At 43.7% G+C, this 18904-nt stretch overlaps 1 protein-coding gene across 4 annotated transcripts in view; it reads left to right on the top strand.

Moving 5' to 3' along the window:
• Positions 1 to 18904, top strand: part of LOC124195464 (irregular chiasm C-roughest protein-like) — a 70880-nt gene that overhangs the window by 33093 nt on the left and 18883 nt on the right. For 2 of the 4 annotated variants that reach the window (XM_046589887.1, XM_046589888.1), the window contains one exon: positions 8566 to 8697. In XM_046589887.1, the coding sequence (XP_046445843.1) occupies positions 8695 to 8697 (3 nt within the window). In that variant the 5' untranslated portion in view covers positions 8566 to 8694. Of the gene's footprint in view, positions 1 to 8321; positions 8467 to 8565; positions 8698 to 17313; positions 17776 to 18904 lie in introns of those variants that run through there. The other 2 variants (XM_046589889.1, XM_046589890.1) reach the window with 2 other exon arrangements.

Raw genomic sequence — 18904 nt, 5'->3', positions numbered from 1 at the left:
AGATAGGTATGCATATGGATGCAGTCTGCTCGTCTAGCTAGAAACGACCCGGATATTGTAACGAGCTTCCAAGAAACTCGGAATTGCTTTAAGTCTTTCGTTTGTGGAAAAAAAGGAACGGAGGAATTCGAGGCATTTTGTCTCTTTTCGCCCTTACGAGACTATTCCGGAAGAGAAGACGACGGAATTTTACATACTAAAACGAGAGTGGGAGACGATTTTTGAAACATCTTCCCGGGACCTACCTTACTAAGGCATTCTCGACGGTGTACTCTATCTCCCTTTGACGCTCGGCTCCCATTCGCTTTTGGATAGATCACGAGGGTGGTGGAGTAGGGCGTCGGCGGAAGCGAGATTCCCGTATCATTTGCCTCCTGTTTCTCTATCTCTATCCTGGACCAATTAGCAATGTCTAAAGCCCTTAGACTTGCCAGTTAAGAAAGAAGAAGAACGGCTCCCATGTGAATAGATCCCGAGAGCACAAAGTTATATCCCTGCTGTCCGTCTCCTACTCTCTCTCTCTCGTTCATCATCCCCACCTTATACACACACACACATCCCCTTACTCTCTGACATATTACGTTACGACCTAAACTTGCGCACCACTGCTTTCGAGTTGGAGCAACCCAAGTCTGTTGAGTAAGGAAAAGAAAATGATGTTCCCTGTCGTGTATAAGGTAACACACGTGTAAGACAGCCGTCAATTCGTGTTCACAAACTTTTTTTCGAGGCTGCTGCCGTGTCTCGATGAAAGCTCGTTGGTCTACTCATCCTTGAATTCTCATGCCCTATTCAGAGATTTTTTCCCCCTTCATTTTTACACTCTCAGGTTCTTTTTACCTTCATCTTTCTTTCAATCTCTTGTCTGATTTCCGACTATGTCGGACGTTGTGTTTATTGCAGTGGCTACTGGTCCAGCAAAGGGCACGTTGACATGATGTGTGGCACACAGCAGCAGCAGCACGTGATTCCCGAATCACGTAGTGTACATCCGGATGTAACTGGGCAGGGCACGCGGCTTTTTTGGGTTTTGTTTGTTTTGTATACAGAATACTAAAAGAAGGGCAGCAGAAGCGGCAGCCCCCCGGTCGTCAATAAAAGAAACTAACTTGTTTTTTATTTTTGTCCTCGTCCTGTCTATGTGGGACAAACAACACTGAGCCTCACTTTCTACTTTGGATGTGAATCATTTATGTATAGATGGTACGGCTGGTTTGGTATCAGTCCCGGCACATAATGCTCGGTGAGCTGTGAAATTGAAGCGTGAGCTCTCCCCCCAAAAAAGTCTCTGGCGCTTTCGGGGGCCATTGGGACGCACGGGACTCTGTGTGTGCGCCCCCTTGCACCCGACGCTTGGATAGATCTGCGTATCGTTGAATAGATCACCACAAGCCCGTGCCACTAGGCAATTTCAACGCTCGACGAATTACAAGTCCCAGATTCTCATTATGACTCCCGACAGTGGTCGAAGAGCTGTCACATGTTTGGGGATGAGATCCCGATGTGACACATTGGCGTTAGGCATACATACATAGTGTGTACGTAGATAAGGGCAGAGATAGATCACAGAGAGAGAGAGACAGAGAGAGAAAAGCAAGCTGGAGAGAGGAGAGAGGAGAGAGAGACTGAGTGGGAGATACATTATTGCCATGGTAATGTCGTCATGTGTAAGTGCTTTCACGCACAGCCGGGCGGAAGCTTCATTAAAACTACATGTCACAAGACGTGCGCGCTTCCATACTTGTGCCACTGCGCCAGCTATTGAACTAATAAGTCAAACGGCTAATAATAGATATCATACCAGACTCTGTGTGTTGTGTGTGTCTGTCTGCCTCACTGCTTGCGATGCTCTTCTTTTTAACCTAGGTCGTTTTTTTTTCCTGATTTAATAAACAGCTCAAGCCGCCGCTCGTGTTATTTAGTTGGCCATCCTCTTGGTCCGCCGTTGACTCTCAATTCGCCTTTATTTGATAATAACTGCGCTTATGTAGACGACGGCGGCAGCGGTGGTGGTGTTGGTGGTGGTTGCTTTTTATTGCCCTTCATTGGCAGACCGTCCGTGTGGATGTGTGTGTGTGTGTGTGCCGTATGATGATGTGCTCGGAACAACTTGGTTGGTCGTCAAAAAGAATTCCGCAAAAAATATATACACGGAATAGGAGAGGGCAGGAAACGATCGGAACTTTGGTGGTGGTGGAGATGGGCGTCGTCACGGCATGTTGGTTTTTAATGACTGGCGAATCGCTCGTTTCCCGCAGTCGTTATCGTCATCACGACCCCCTCTCTCGGAACTGTTGGACTATGAGGAACGCATGGCTCGTATATATAGTATTCCGAGGCCGGGGCTAGTCTCCCCCGTTTCCTCCGTCCTGTCGTAAAAGGGTAGTAACGGTCGGACGAACTAGTCATACTTCTACCGGAAAATAGAAGAATCAAGCCCCGAGATTAAAGCCCGTCAACAGCAGCAGATGACGAGAATCCGCCATTATATCCGCGAGTAAAAGTTGCTTCTATTTTTACTCGACTTTTCCCTTTTCCTTTTATTTTTCTTCTTTTATTTGGTTTAATTTTTTCTTCTTCCGCCAGTCTGGCGCCTTGCCGTTTGAGTGGGATAAACTGTTTGCGGTAGACTCATCGACTTAAGTTTTGGGAGGGGATAGTAAGTGGGATAAAGCCACACTCTACTGCTCAAAAAGTCTTAAAGCTTTACTCGAGGATTTGGGGAATAAGGACTGTACTCAATAAACTGCACTGCAAAGAGAGGAATTGTCTGTTTGCAGAACTGAAAAAAAAAAATCCCAAACGTACGCAAAGAGTTTGGGGCTCGCTCGAATTTCAGGGCAGGAAAGAAGATGCACGCTTTGCAGTTACTTAATCCCAAGGTCTTTTTTTTTCTTTTCTTTTTCATTTCTTTTTTACTGTGTTGTTGAGTGTAATTGTGCCCCCCAAAATAAAAAAGGTGACGTCCTTGCGGTTCCAATCACCAGATTTTTATTCTCCTGTTTGGTGCGGGGGGCTCTTGCACCAACAGCTTTAAGTGTAAAAGGAGTAGCAACAAAAGAATTTGAGAAGGCGTATTTCGTTCCGAATGATGGTGAAATCTTTATTTTTTGTTAAAGCCACAACAACACACTCTTATCGCCTGTAGTTCTCCGATTGCCCGGTTAGTTAACCAAAGTTAACCCACCCCTTTTCGGTCCGAGTTGCAAAACTCCGTTTGTTTGCCAAGGGGAAATCTAATTGGAAGAAGAAAAGTCGATAAAAGTGTGTTGGTAAGGTGAAATGAGAACCCGGTCGAAGAAATTAAAAAAAGATTATTAATTATGATTGGTGAGATGATGTCATGAATGACGGGACGGCTAATAGCCGATTATCATCACTCCGCCCTCCCACTAGACTGATCCACTTTGGACGGTAGCGTATTCATGACATTGATCCTCCCAAGTCTCGGCCGATTGTCGCTCCGACTCGAATTGCCGCCATGTTACCGAGTGTCGGACTACCAAATGAAACAAGGTTTGCCAATCAGAGAAGTCGTCGTCGTCGTCTCGTATTTGCGCGTCTCGCCTTGTAAAATGTAAACCGATTTCCAATGCGAGCGAGACAACAACAAGACTCGGCCAAGACAAAAAGGAACGAAGCGGATCGTATCGCACCTGAAAGTAGAAGAATCAAAAAGATTAACAGCCTAATGAAAAGACAAAGTATAGGCGGTACAGAAATATACCGACAACGGCAACGAAACAGGGAACCTCTGAAACTATAACGACGACGACGATAAACAAATCTCGGGAGCGTTTGTGCCCTTTCCCGCAGAGCAGTTGATTTATGATCCGGGGAAAGGTGGCGATGTTTTATACCCCACATAGCTTTTGTTTCTGACAGTGAATCTGACGATTCCTCATTTCCCCCCTTTTTAGAGGTTCTACGTCTTTTCATTCCGATGCCGAGGAGCTGTGACAGCGATATGCTTAATTGATGAATGGAAGATTATTGCTGCCCCAGGGCTTAGTCTTAACTTTCCCGGCGGTGGTGGTGGTGGTGGTGGGCGGCCATTTGGGTTTGGTGGTGTTCCAACCGGGGGTCAGAGAGAAGAAAAGTTGTCGGGAGAGGTGCTGGATATAACCTGGGTTACGAGGGAGCGCCTTTTGCTAGCCGTTTGTAATTACATCAAAACAAGGCAATGCTTGACTCCGACAGTTAACTTCCCTTTTTGTGTTTTTCCCCACGTCCATTTGCCCCGGCGCAACTGTGGGAAAATGGTTAGTGGGAATAAACGAGAAAAGAGCAGGCACAAGCCCATCACGGCAAACAAGAATCCCGTTAAAGCACGTGCCCGTGAACGGCGACGTCACGCCACCGCAACGACCGGCTCGCGCCCGACTCCCGCTCTCCTTCTTCTACTACTAATATCGATGTAGTAGTAGAGTCGTCGTCGTCTTGGTTGTAGTCGTTGTGGTGGTGTGTATTTCTGGTGGGAAAATGCGGTCCGTCTTTCTCACGGCACGGCACACGCTCGCCCCACCAAAACAGCTCAGTATTGTACACACACACACACACACATCAGACCAGCACTCACATATATATATATATGTACAATCTTTGATGACCCGGAGCCCCCTGTAATGTGCCTCGTCGAGGCCAATTTGCTTTGTTGACTTTGCATCAGTAACCAGAAAAGCTCTCACTTTCAGCCTTCCATCTGCTTGTTTTTTTCTCTCAATCTCACTCCCGTTTTTTTTCCGTCTTCTTCCAAAAAAAGAAGAAGAAAAGAAAAAAGAAAAAAGAAAGAGACGAATAGTTTGCGCTGGTAGCCGTAATTGAAAGTGACAGAGCCAGCAGTTTGCTCATTACTGCGAGGCCTCTGCATGAGAGGACCGTACGTTACGCTATCGCCCATCAATGTTGATGGTCAGAACGTGGCGCAACGCCACTTGGTCGCCGCAGATTATTTTCCGTAAAAATAACGCTTGTATTTTTATGTCTAATATATAGGCGACGTCTGGGTCCGAAACGAGTGTCGGTTATGGTCAGTTGGCAAAGAAGAAAATAAACAAGCGGCTATAAAGAAAAGAGAGATGAATCTTTTCGATCTACTGTAAACGACACAGCGTCTACGAGAGAGAGAGAAAGAGAGTGTGGGGGCCGGAAACTCACTGTAAGGCGTCAGCTTGGATCCCTCCTTCTCTCATTCCAATAGATATGGCAGCTTTGTTTGCTTTAGATGAAAAAAGACAGACTCCTAATAGCAGTTCTTTTCTTTTCTGTTCTTCTCCACTTTTCTTTTGTTGTAAGCAAATCAAATAGAAATTCAGCGGTCCGTCTCAAAACTCTCGATCGTGAATAGCAAACAGTAGAGACGGGGATATCATTTTCCAGTCCTACCATCTTTGCGCTGATACCTGATCGCATCTTGCGTCATAACCTTTTATCAATTCTTTTTTTTGCCTTTTAAATTAACTTTTTTTTTCCTCTTTTCGCCCGACTTCTCTTCGTAACTTTTCTTTGAATATTTTCTCCGAGGATGTGTATTACAGCGTGTAACACTTGCACGTACGTAATTTAAAGTTTCGACAAGGGTTTTCGACTCCACTCCATCAAAGACGAGAAAGAGGGTAAAAGCTTTGAATAAAACTTCAAAAAACTTGACGTTGATTTGAAATCGGAGCAAACGACGTCGGATGAAAAAAAAAAATCAAAACTGACCGTTGTCACTTCACTTTCCGAATATTCTTCCTTCTTCTTCTTTTTTTCCCCTCTCTGCATTTAACGGAGAGCGGAAACTTTTTTTTAAAAAGTCGTACGACTTTAATGTCGGCTGGTCGTCCTGTCGTCCCGTCGAGGACGACGATTATTGACGGGCGAAGACCGGAATTGGTTTTGAAGGTTTCTCCAACGTTTCGTCGTCGGGGGAAAAGTGAATCAATCCCGAGGCCTTGTAAGTTTGTGGAATCGGGCAACGATTGAACGGATAAACTGGACCGTGAAACGATGACAGGAAGTTGTTTCCACGTCAGCAACAAACGTGGAAGAAAAGGCAAAGGTGGACGGGGGAAGTTGTTGGTTGCGACACAAATGATGACGATTTGACTGTTTGAATCGCTTCCCGCATGATTGGTATTTTAGATCGGATGAGTTTATTCTTTTTTTTATTATTATTTTCATCGCTGCAAATGGATTCCCCCTTATTTTGACTAGTAACGGCGTTTTTAGCCAAGCTTTTGTTACGACAAGAGTGTTTTGTTGTTTTTCTCACTTTTTTCGGAACAAAAAAGGGCCGGCACGATGCGGATTCACGGTTTAAGTGAAATAAGAATAGCCGATGTTTTCATAATTTTCCGTTCCGGGATCTAGTCGCTCAGCATTTTTGTAAAAATTGGAATATTTATATTTTTTATTTTCTGGGGAATTCTTCTCGTGCTTGTTTTTGTCTTGTGTTCACCTTTTTTGGTGTTGGCCGTGTTGTTTTTTTTTTCTCCCCCCTTTAGGGAAATTTGTTCCTCTTCATTTAGTCAGAGATATCACCAAACGGCAACTTTGCTCTTCTTTTGTGGTTGTTTCTTTTTCCCTGTTATATATTTCGTTCCCTCTTTTTAGGATGTAATATTGGACATGGACGACATCTCTTTTGATGCCTTTGTCGGTGAAAAAGAAGCCGTCTTTCTAGTTTCTCTCCTCGTTCCTTTTGATGTATTTTCATTCGTGTTTCCTCTTCTTTCTCTTCATTTTAAATATTCCCATCTCCCTCTGTCTGCCTTGACCCGAACAAGCGGCGGGAGAAAATTGAACGACTAGTTGATGTTTTTTCTTTTTCTTTTTTCTTGTGTATATATTAAAAAAGAACGAATCAAAGTTGGGTCTGAAACGTCTAAAAAAAAAGTTAAGAAATAAAAAAGAAGACTCTGAAAAGCGGAGAAAAAGAAAGAAAACTAGGACTGGTGTAGGGGTACACTATACTATACACACACAGGCCCTAGTAGACCACCAGAAAAGAAGGGAAAAAAATACACAACCCAGGTGTTAAAAACAAGCGTGTCCCGGACGCGCCGACTGATCCCTCCGGCTTTTTTTGCGTGTTGTGTAACAATTTCCCGGCGTCGAAGAAGCGTACACACATTTTTACCCCCCACCAAAAACACCCTTTCTTTTTTTTTTTTGTTTTCTTTTCTTCTTTTAACATTCGCTTCTTCTTCTTGCGCTGTTAGTTGTCGGCTCTTGTGTTTTAACTTTGCCCCCCTTTGCCTTTTCTTGTTGTTTGCTTTGATTCCGCAACGGTGACGACGGTTTCCCCCCCGCTGCAAAGGGGGTGGCCAGCCAGCCTGCCTGCTTATATAGCTATAGACGTGCTATATAACTTGCTGACAGTATGTTGTTGTCTTGTCTTTTATTTGACTTTGCTCCAGCACAGCCGTCGCCCTCACGCTGCCATTCTTCTTCTTCTTCTTGTCCGATGTTGCCCGATGTCGCACTCCATCACGAGCGACAACTGTCCTGCGCTTCTTCTTCTTCTTCTTCTTCTTCTTCGTGTATTATCGCTACATCTTAAAAAACCAACTAAAAGTATTTTACACCCAAAAAAGTTATAGACTCTGTACTGCACAGTGCAGTCGAGGAGGAGCTGCTAGACGCTATACATCCCCCCCTTCCTCTACTTGCACACAGCCGTTCACGCCCCGGCCTTCTGGGTCCTGGTTGGTCTGGTCTGGCTGCTGCTGCTGCTGTTACTGCGCGTTTACTACCTCCGGCTGAGTGCGGATTTTAATGACCCGTTTGAAAACAACTTTCAATGCTCAGCTAAAAACGAGAGGGAAAGAAGAAGAAGAAGAAAAAAAGAGAAGAGGCTTTAGATAGCGAGAAGCCGGTAAGCGCCGCACGTAGAGCGCGTGTAAGTTATATTGCCAGTAGGCAAAAGCTGTGCGGCATTACACAACACGGGGGCATTTTAAAATCGTTTGAACGAGCCCCGGCTTTTTTCTATTCCAAACCCCCCCCCCCCCCCCCCCCCTCTCTTCTACCATTTAGAATAGGGGGGCTGGGTGTGGAAGTTTGGACGATTTAGTGGTGGAAACAGTTGTGTTGTTGGAACATTACCCATACCGAAATACATAAATATAAAGTAAATAGAATAAGAGAAAATTGAACTTTTGGGAGAGAGAGAGAGATTATTCCTTTTTTTCTCTTTCTCTCTCTTCCTGTTTTGTTTATTTCTGTCTCGTCTTGTGTAATAGTATTCTCTTGGTACGATCAAGGTTAAACTTATTCGCCCTCCCTTTTTTCCCTTGTTGTACAGTCGAAACTATTTGAAACGCGTGGCGTCCGGATGAGAAAATTCTTTGGCTGTTTATACACCCAAAGGAGCCGGTAGAGAAAAGGCTCTCTCTGCGTCGTCCGTGTTGCCATGCTGTTTGCTTGAGTTGTGTGTGTGTCGTCTCTCTCAACATTCTCTCTCGTGAATCAAATTCAGTGGTATCTCTACACTATATGAAAGAGGATTCAAGTCGTCACTTTTTTCTCACATCTCGGCCCAAATCTAATTATGGAAATTCTTTCCTTCTTCGTCGACAGAGTGAATCCTGAGCGAGGAATTTTTCTTCCCCTTCGGACAGCCGCGTCACAGCAACTGACCGCCATTGGAAAAGTGACGAAAACGACACGACGAGAATCAACCCAGTTTTCCATTGTTTGCCTCCTATCATGGTGAGTTATGATTATCCATTTTTTTTCTTCTAGCGACTGGCATTTCCTGAACGAGTTATTTTTTTACACCTATCCACGACTTTTTCTTTTATCAAAAGTCACATTTTTCTTTTTCCTTTATTTTTTTATTTTGTAAATTCAACTTGCGGTTGATTACTACTAAGCGCACACCTCTTTCCTCCGGAGGTGGCGGCCGTGGTGTGGCCGTGATTGTATCGTGATTGTTTGTCCGTGTCTCGGTGGGTGGGTGGATTTTGCTTTTGTGCTGGTTATTCACTTGTGTGTGTTGGAGCCGGTTTTCATTAAAACTGATGTTTCTCTCTTTACACCAATGCCACGCCTAGATGAGCTAGTTTCGTCATCCAAGGTTGAATAGACCACAATCAAGGATGACTCTATACTTAAGAATTATTATTCTGTACACATAGACAGACACATATGTGCCTTATGCGGTGTATATCATCTATTGAACAGCGGGTGGCGTGGGCGTGTTGTAGTGACTGGGTTTTGGACCAGCCCCGATCCCCCCCCCACCCTCCCTCCCATTCCTCCATGGCAAACGAAAAAAATGTTAAGCTCATAAGGTAATTATCTTCGCCTGGAAGGTTATTTTATTTTTCAATCGATAGTCGAAATGAGTTCCATTCTTTGCGATCCTGCAGCAGAGTTGAGCTCAGAGCGACGCCCAGTGAAATTCTGATGGCATTATCGATCGCCAAGATGATGCGGACGGAAAAGAAAAAGGAAAAATCCAACACACACACACACACAACAAACACATTCAATTTTAGAGCCATGGTATAGGTTCTCTCTTCCAACTCTGTTTGGATTTCATATCTTCTCGGATGAGAGAGTATCTGTTGTGTTTGTGTATTGATGAGTCTCTCTCGCTCTGCGTGTGGCAAGAAAAGGTAAGCGAATGTCTCGAATCCAAACAAAATAAATTAAAACGTATAGGCATCGGGCGGTGGATTGGGCTCGGCGTCGATCGGTTGAAGGGGTGGTCCCAGTTCTGTCGTCGAAATCTGGAACATCTCGATGAAAGTTGTTGTCTTCTTCTTCTTCTTCTTTGATGCTTTGGATTTATTTTCACGCTCGGGTGTTTCGGCTACCGAACGATGGAGGTCGATGGCAACGTTCAACTCTTTGACTTGTTTGTTTATTGATTTGTTTTTACATGTTGTTCTGAAACCGAAACACGAGTCTGTTTTTGGTGTATCGCATTGCCACCATTGCGTTTTTTGACTGGCTGGTTGGTTGGCTACTTTAATCTTTGGAATCAAATAACGCGTAGAAGATGACGGAAGACTTTTCTTTTTCCTCGATTTTCACATGGAAATCGTTAACAGAACGATCACCCAGACGTGTCATTCAGTGGCTGTGGCCTAGGGGGAATTAACGAGCCCAGGGAGTTTGCGTGTTAATTTCCTCTGCCTCTTTTTATTTCCCTGTCACCCCATATCTACTTTGACATTCAAATGAGCCTGCTGCTATTACGATTTCATCATGATGATGAAAAGAAGTCGTCCATTGCCTTTTTTTTCTTCGTTAAAAAAATAAGGGAGGAAAGAGGGAGAAGCTGGGAGCTGGGACCGGGTCTAGTAGGGGCGCCTTCTTCTTCTCTAGGTTATAAATAAGGTGAAAGAAAAAAAAAAGAGAAAGGGCAAACGAGTCCGGAGTATCCCAGAGGAGGCGCAGAGCGTAGCAGAAAAAAAACGGGCACTTCTTTTTCGGTTGGAGAATTGTGCAGTGGAAAAGTTGTTTTCTCCAGTCGAGCATTTCTTTTGCGTTCGATTTTCTTATTTCTAGTCATGTCGACAACGTTCACGTCGTTTTCATTCGGCGAGCGTCTAATTGGCACATTCTCTTGATCACGGATCGACTCACTGCGACCAACCGGACCGACCAAAATCGACTCAATTCTTTCGTCTCCTTTTCATTTCATGCGCAGAAAAATATTTCCGCGTCAAATTGCTCTTAAGAGTTTTCTCTAACAAATTGCCGTTTCATGAAAATAAGAAGAAAAAGCCAAACGAGTTATTCGTTATCTTTCAGTAGCTCAGCTGTGTGAGGACGTGCGTGATGCCCATCAATTAGCTCCACGTTAGTTATTTGAAGGGCTTTTGTTATTGCCTCTTATATCAAACATCTTCTTCATTTGTTATCTGCCTTCCTTTCTCTGTCTTCCGGTTGTCTCCCGTTTTTTTTTTTTCTTCTTCATCGCCAATTCCTTCATTAGTGGCCAGGAGGTTTTTCTGTTTTTTCATCCGTCATCTTCTCCTTGTCTGTCTGTTTGTCTGTGTGATGTCGTCGTCATTTTTTTCTTTTGTTGACCGATGAGGGAGGAATATTATAACGATTACCAACCAACTGCTGATGAAATCTGCTCACGAAAAAAAGGAATTAACACAAAAAAAGAATTTAGAAAGAAAAAACAAAGAAAGTCTAAAGGCACGTGATATTTCCGGTTCCTATCGCCACTAATGAAGGAAGAGAAAAGAAGAAGAACTTCTACTTTTTGTCGTCGTCGTCGTCGTCGTGTGCCACTGCTGGCGTGCAAACATTTTCTATCACACAAGTCTTAATAGGCACTGGTCTCCTACCCCATCTCAAGGGCGGCCAAGTTTAATTCTATTTTTTCGTTTAGTTTTTGGAATCTTGAATTCCAGCAGCAGCGCTAGTAGTTCCTTCTTCATTCGCCGTCTTTTGTGTGTCTTTGGTTGCTTGGCTTGTGCGTCGGAAGCCCAGCCGCACTTCCGACACTTATATGACGGGCGCAGGCTGAGCCGCCACCGCCGCCGCCGCTGGCGGTCATGACTCGTATGCATGTCGTCTCCTTTCCATCAACTTGCACACACATCCGGAGCCCGTAGTTAAAAAAAAAAAAAAAGACCAAGAAGAATACCAAAAAGGAGACCATGCTTTGATTGTAACCTTGCCCAGTTAATTAAAAATGTCCTTTTAAAAACAAAGAGAAAAGAAAAAGAAAGAAAAACCGCAAAGCATTTTCTCTTTTTGACTAGCTGGAAATGGCACCACATGTCTCCGGATGGAGGCTGTGGATGAAGGGCGAAAAAGTGGGGTGGTAGGGGGAGTGATTCCATCCCGGTTATGTTGACCATGTGTTTGCCACTACTCTTCATCTATGGCTATGTGTAGATAGCAGTTCGCCGACAACGAAGGAAGGCATCAGCGAGGAAGATGAGATGTTTCACACAGCCTCTTCTTATATATCCCTGGTTTGTCTTTAGGAGCCCCCCACAAAGTCTTTTGATCTCTTTTCTCTTTTTGGGCTGTTACCATTCACTCACAAACTTGATGGTTCGAAAAAGAAGAAGAAGAGGGGGGCAAATAGGAGAACGAAATGTCAAGTTTCATGATGTAGTGCGGCTTGAAAGTACTCGTCGTCCCCCATATATCTAAGAGAAGGGATCGGCAGGATTCCTAGCGAGTTTTTTTTTTTTCTTTGGGAAACGTCGTGGGACTGGTCGCATTCGAACCGATAGACTCATGAAGAAGAGAGGATACGTATTTATACACTGGATGTCTTGTGTTCACATGAAGGAGAAGATTGCTCTTTATGTTTCTCTGTTCTTATTTCATCTCGTATACCCTTTTTTTTCTTCCTCTCAGCTGTCTCCCAGTAAATGTCCGCGCACTTTGAAGAGAGCTTAGACTCTCTTTCGTCTCTTCTCTTTTCTTATAACGAATAAGGAAAAAAAAATTGTGATATATAGTATAATACAACATACAAGGAGTGATGATTTGATCCCTAGCCTTAAGCTACTGCCATGTGTGGTGTAGTGTGTGTGTGTGTGTATAGATCGGATGCGCCAGATGGATGTTGTTTGTTGACAGCCAGTGCTGCTCTTCAACGTACGACATGGAGAGTAAAAACAACAACAATATAACCCAGAAACAAAAGAGTTTTTTGTTTATCCCTCTTCCTTTTTTTCTATCTTGACATATAGAACACACAGAAAAAACAAAATTCTGCTCTAGATGTTTTGTTTAAAAAATAATTTTTCTTTTTCGTGTTTCTGGATCAGTCCGGCAATATCTACTTGTTTATTTTCCTTCCGTTCGTTTTGAGACTACCCAGCACGTTCCATTTGGATGGCCCGTGTCGATAATCATCGCTGAAATGAAAGGAAAAAGACTCGGGAGAGATAGCGCACTCAGTGGCCACGTGATTACAGGAAGGAAGTGACCCCTATGAAATTGTTCATCCCGTCATTTTCATTTCATTCTTCCTTTTTTTTTTATTTATTTATTTTTTCGCTTCTCGTCGTGCGTGCGTTGTTGTTGTCGTGTACGAACACACCACCACCACCACCCCTGCCTATCCCTCTTTGCAGCATTTCAGGAGCCAAAATAACGTAACCCGTGAAGCAGTTCACTACCACTCTGATTGCAATCACGTTACAACCGACTTACGACCCCTTTTTTTCCCCTCTCAACTTCCTCCTTTCAACCTGTCACAGAGAGCTCCTGTTTTGTTTTGGATTTTTTTTTTTGGTTTTTTCAAAATTTGTTTGCTTTCACCATCTTAAATTCTCGCGTGTCTTACACTGATTTCAACTGACTTGCCAGCCCCCCAGATTTTTTTTTCTTTTTAACAGTTCAAATCATTTCATTTTCTGTTGGTTTGTCTTGTTCCCAAAGACATTTGTGAGTTGTGGAGGTCCTTCCTGGTGCGTGCTGTGAGCAGCACTCGACGTCTATTTTAAACAAAGAGTTTGAATTATGAAATTCACCGCGCGCAATTGCAATTAAAAGTTCTTTTCTTTTTAGTTAGTTGCTTAGAAGTTGTTATTATTGCGTCTAGCCCTTCTTGAAAAGAGATAAGGTAATGTCGTTAAAACTTACAGAGGACAGGATAAGGGGGAAGTTGCAGGTGGGGGAGAAAATCAACTGATTATGATGATTATCCAGCGAATGAGGGCATAAGATGGAGGGTTTTCCCCCCTGTGGAGATTTCAAAACCTTCACAAATTCTTTTGTGCGTTCTGTTTTGTGTGTTGGATCGTTTTCTCCGATTTTTATTTTCTTTTTTTTCTTTGGCTTGTTCTGTTAAATTTTCGTCAGCGGGTGGTGGTGGCATAAAAAGTAAACTGGAGGGAGAGCTCGCGCCTCCGTACGTGGTAGGGGCCATATAGCCCACAGCGCATAGACGACACACTGAATTGCCGAGCGGAAATGAATAAGGAACCATTAGTCGCTGGTTGAAGCCGACCGAGAGTTCCTCCGCGACCCCTCGCCGCCACTGCTTGCAATTAAGACTCGTGTGGCTCACTCGATTCTCTTTTTCTTTTTCTCGATTTCGTTGATTCGTTGCCGAGCCGCGTGTCTATGAAGTTTGCACGAAATAATAGTATATATACATATACCAGAGATGTTGTACAGTCACCAAGAATCGTTCGTACAAGTTTTATTTTTTCTTTTTCTTTCGAGTCACGAAACCAAAATAAAATGGGAATCCTCGATGTCACGTGAAAACGCGCGGGATTTGGAGAGATCGGAGCGGGTCCTTGTGTGTGTGTCGGTGGGCGGGTTTTCCCGCGGCTGTTATTATTATTATACCGTGACCAAGGTATTTCTTACTATACACACACACACACTCAGCTCAGCTCAGCTCATCGTTATTTGCTGCTGGCCGTGTGTCTTCGTCGTTGGTGGCATTCGACCTCAATTTCGCCCACTGTGTTACACTAAAGATGTCGTGCTGCGTGTCCCGCGCTCCCGCAACTATACGAAAGGAAACAAACAAACAAAATCAACATTACTTTCTTCTTTTTCGTCTTCTTTCATCGGCTTCCAAAGTCATCCCCACCAAAATAGCTTTGAATTCGATCGTTTCTGGTCAAGTCTTTTTTCACATTTCAGCGGTTCAACGATAGGGGCGAAAACAAAACCTCGAAAACAAAATTTTAGACACGTTTCACGCAGAGGAGCTCTGGGTCCGTGTTTGGTGTCGTGTTTTGGCGTGGTTACTCATAATTGAAGAACAAAGTGGCGTCATTCAATAGTGAAAAAGAAAGTAGATTGATGTCAAAATTGCACGGAGGTGAAGGGGGGGGGATGCCGGGATAAGGTACACGGGTACACCGCACGTGTGTGTGTCGTCGGGAGTGTTGCGTAACCGTGTGGGAGGGATTGAAAGTGTTTCCATTCGACATTGATCAATGTTTGTGTGGGTAGAGAGGTGCATGGGTTTTTGTGCGTAATGGTGTGTGTCTATTTGGGCTGAGCTTGCGGCTTACTCGATGGCGGTCTGGCCTTTTCATCGATATTTATCTTTCGCCTTCCGTCGACTCAATTGTCCTTTCTCTCCCCGGTGTTGAAATGAAGGCAATGCGCGGCGAACGACCCCCAAAAAGAAAAATTGGAATTTGCGTCATTATGGCTTTTACGGGGTTTTTATTGCTGTTTCTTTTATTTTGTAAATATCAATCGAAGGCTATGGGCGAATCCAAAAGAGAAAAGGGAAAGAGACAAATGTCTCCGGAAAATAAAGACATCATTTATTCTCTTCCACGATTCGTGATTTTGTCTTGAAGTGGAAGCACGAACGCTATCTCTCTCTTTCTCTCTCTTCTTTGCTCGACCGTCGCTACGAGTTTGTCTCTCTTTCATTCCCGTTTTATTTCTAAATAAATTTCGTTGCGCAATTCCATTTCCCCTTTTTCTCGTTGTTGTCTTGTTGTTGCTGTTTTTTTTTCTTTTCCATTAAAACAAACTCAATCTATTCCACGATTTATTTCCGTCTAACGTTTCTTTTGTTCGTCAATATTATTATTATAACGGGGCGAAGAGGAACGCGTGTATTCGTCGTTTTGTTGTTGCAGGCTGATATTCTTTCATTCTTTTGTTATATTATCTGGAGAAAAGAAAAGAAAGCGAAAGCCTCTTGCATAGTCAGGCAGGATCTCCGGCCGCTTTTCGTGATATTATTCCAAGAGAGATGAAGAAAAAAATGTTGCACAGATGCAGCACTACCGTTTTGCATTTCGGGCGACGATTTTTTCTTTTTTCTTTTTTCAAGTCTGAATAAAAAAAGAGGACTCGAATCTCCTGTTCATCTCGGCATAGTAGGAGTTTATTTAAGTGTACTCGTGTCGGGAGGAGAAGAAGAAAAAGAAGAGAAAAGAGTTTCTCCTCTCTAGTGTGTATCTTTTTTCGGCGAGTCTTCCTCATCACGCTCGGCCAAGTTTTTGATTCGCTTATCTCGGGCAGCGCCTCGGACTGCGACCGGGCGCGTCTGGGCCCGGCCTGACACCCAGGCCGGGATCACGCGCCACGGTCGACATCGTCGTTGACTGACTCTCCTCTTCTTCTTAATATTGTTTAACTATGCCACTCTCCTGCGTCTGTTCTCACTTTTCTGCGTGGAAAGAAACAAGATTTTTGAATATTTTAAGCATTTTTTCTTTAAATGTTCTTGAGATTTATCTCGAGTGTTAGCAGCAACTAAACTTTTGTTCGCATCGCAAGTCTTTGTTTCATTTTTGTTTCTTCCTAATTTTGTATTATTCGACGAAAAGGAAGGAAAATAGATGTAAGTAGATATAACCCTCTTAGCGAACCCAACTCTTTGTTTTTTTTTTCTTCCCTCCTTTCCAGAAATGTTAATAATTAGACGAACACACACGTTTTAGTCGAGGAGGAGACGGTTTATACGTTGAATAATATGTGTGTGTGTATATGCTGTGTGGCTCTGGCCGTTTTCCTTCCATCCGCTTCCAATATTTGATTTCTTTTGACTGAGACTCTTATAGTGGTGGTGGTGCTTGTTGTTTAATTAGAACCCACCCCATCGGAATGAAGGAGAAAAAAAAACTTGATTCTGGTGGTGGCCGACTGTTTTACTATAATTTATTCTGTACACCACTTTCCCCCCTCCGTTTTTACAGATGAATTTTCAATTTCAAATGATTGTTGTTGGGGAGGAAAAGAGAAATTAAAAAAAGGGGTGCGCGCGCTATAGTTGGCCACTTTGGTTTTTTTTTCTCTATTAAAAAAAAATCCCAAAATAGTTTATTTAGATGACTTGAGGTAGGAGTGAGTTAAGAAGCTTAAAGAGGAAGCTGAGATGGATTGTGACGGGGATTTAGCAGCCGCTGTATTTAAAATATTTCCCTTTTTTTTGTCTTCTTCAGATTTGTGTGTATCACATGCGAAATAGATTAGCGTTCCCCCCTTTAACGCCGGCTGGGGGTCCAATCCATTTCCGAGTTTTAGAAGGAGAAGACGTTTTTACTCCTTTAAGGAGCCTATGGGTCTCTTGCTGCTGGTCTCCTGTGCAGTGGTGGAAGAAGAAGAAGAATTTTATTCTTCGTCCTACCACCACTTCGCACCATGTGTTTTGCCTTGTCTTGATAGTTTCCAACCCTCTGTCCTCTATTTCTCTCATTTGTCCGCGGGGAGAGAGGAAAAGAAAAAGAAAAAAAGAAGGTGGAGCTATTGAGCCCCGTAGTACTGGGCTGCGTCGGACGCGTCGCGACCGGTCGAGACCCGCATAGGGCTTCACTTCTAAATAGTACCAGCCCCCATTTTTGGTAGTAGACCTTACCACTAGGGGTAAAGGAAGCAAGAACCGACCCAAGCCGACTCTCACCCGTCAGTCGTCTCCAAGACTTTGTCGGTGCTACACGCGTTTCTTTTTCGCTCTCTCTCTGCTTTGCTCTCTCTCCTGGGATTTTTTTTTCTTTTTGGTTCGTGTATCCGTGGTGGCGCAGGACTTTGTCGTATTTACATTCGAGCCTAGCGCCGACAACTTTTGCTGCAGTTTTCCTTCCAAAACTTTTGGATGTTTCTTTGAATTTCGCTTATCGAGTTTTGCTGTTTTCTTATTTCGCTTTGAAAACAAGTTTGATTTCAAACAAACATTGTGTGTCGCTGTGCTGTGGTTGTGTTTTCAAATGTGGCGCGTTTCATCTCCCGTTAAGGTGCGGGGACGATGTGACTAACATCCCGTGACGGATTGCGCTTGTGTTTTGTGTGTGTTATTTATGTGGATCCTATTACACACGACGGCATCATTTCCTCATCATTGACTCCTTGCCAATCGCTAAGAAGGTTAGAGCACAAACTTCTCTTTTTTAAAGAAAATGTCTGATAACCCCTCGCTTCCTTTTAAGGGCTTTCCTCCTTGCAATTCTTCGGGTTTCTTTGATTATTTACAACCGGAGTTTTTGAAACGTGAACCGTCTGCTCTAGCGTCTAGGCCAAGCACAACTCAAATTAAATGGTGTGTGGTGTATGAGATTCCGTTACCGGTTTAGTGATTTTTGTTTTTTTCTTTACTTTTCGGTGCCGTACGCAAACAGTTACCTTTTGTAAACAGTGAAACACATCGCGTAACATTTGATGGCAACATTTTATTCTACAACATCCTTTAAAAGCGTGACGACAGAAGCCGTTGTAGGAAGCTTGATTGGGGGGGGGGGGGGTTGCTGCCGGGCTTATTATAACTAAACATGCCGAGCTCATAGCTTTTCGTTACATAATATAAGTCTGTTATTGTTGCCCCGTCGTTGTTGCCATTCGTTTTGTACTATCTAGCTCCCATTCTGGCCTTCTCATACATGCCAGTTTTGCCCAGCGCTCCTTCAATGTGACACACTCCGCTCTTGTGTCTGTCTGCTTTCCCTTATTCATCCTTGTGTGTGCGCTCTCCTGTTATTCTTGAGTAGCAGATCCAATCCTCGTCCGCTTCTCCTCTATGGGCGATGGCACCTCTTCTCGCTCTCCCGTTCCCTCTCAGCTCCCTATTGTATCTCGCCTGCGTTGTCGACTTCCTCTCATAAGGGAAAAAGGAAGGGGGCGGAAGGAACTAAAGACAGAGAGAGAGGCTGTGCAAGGATGATGAAAAAGGATGTAAAAATTCACACTCGAAAGAGCAAATAGGATCCGCTGTTGGAATGGGCCTTTTTTTGTTGTTGTTGTTAAAGTTAGACATTTGCATTCTTCCTTGTTTCGAGACTGCCAATGCGAGAAAAGTCAATTGGATTCGACTATAGAGCAAAAGCAAGGCCCGTGAATTTGTGCTTATCTATCAAGTCAGGCTGCGGGGCGCCGCCCTATTATTCGCGTTGAAGTGTTTCTGAATTTCCCAGAAATTGGAATCGATTCGCAGTTATAAAGTAGTTTGTAGTGTTACTGAAAAAAAAAACTTTCCACCGGCTCATTGACGAACGACAATGTT

Source organism: Daphnia pulex, chromosome 6 (genome assembly GCF_021134715.1).
Source record: "Daphnia pulex isolate KAP4 chromosome 6, ASM2113471v1".
Lineage (NCBI taxonomy): Eukaryota > Metazoa > Arthropoda > Branchiopoda > Diplostraca > Daphniidae > Daphnia > Daphnia pulex.
This window is presented reverse-complemented; position numbering and strand designations above follow the sequence as displayed.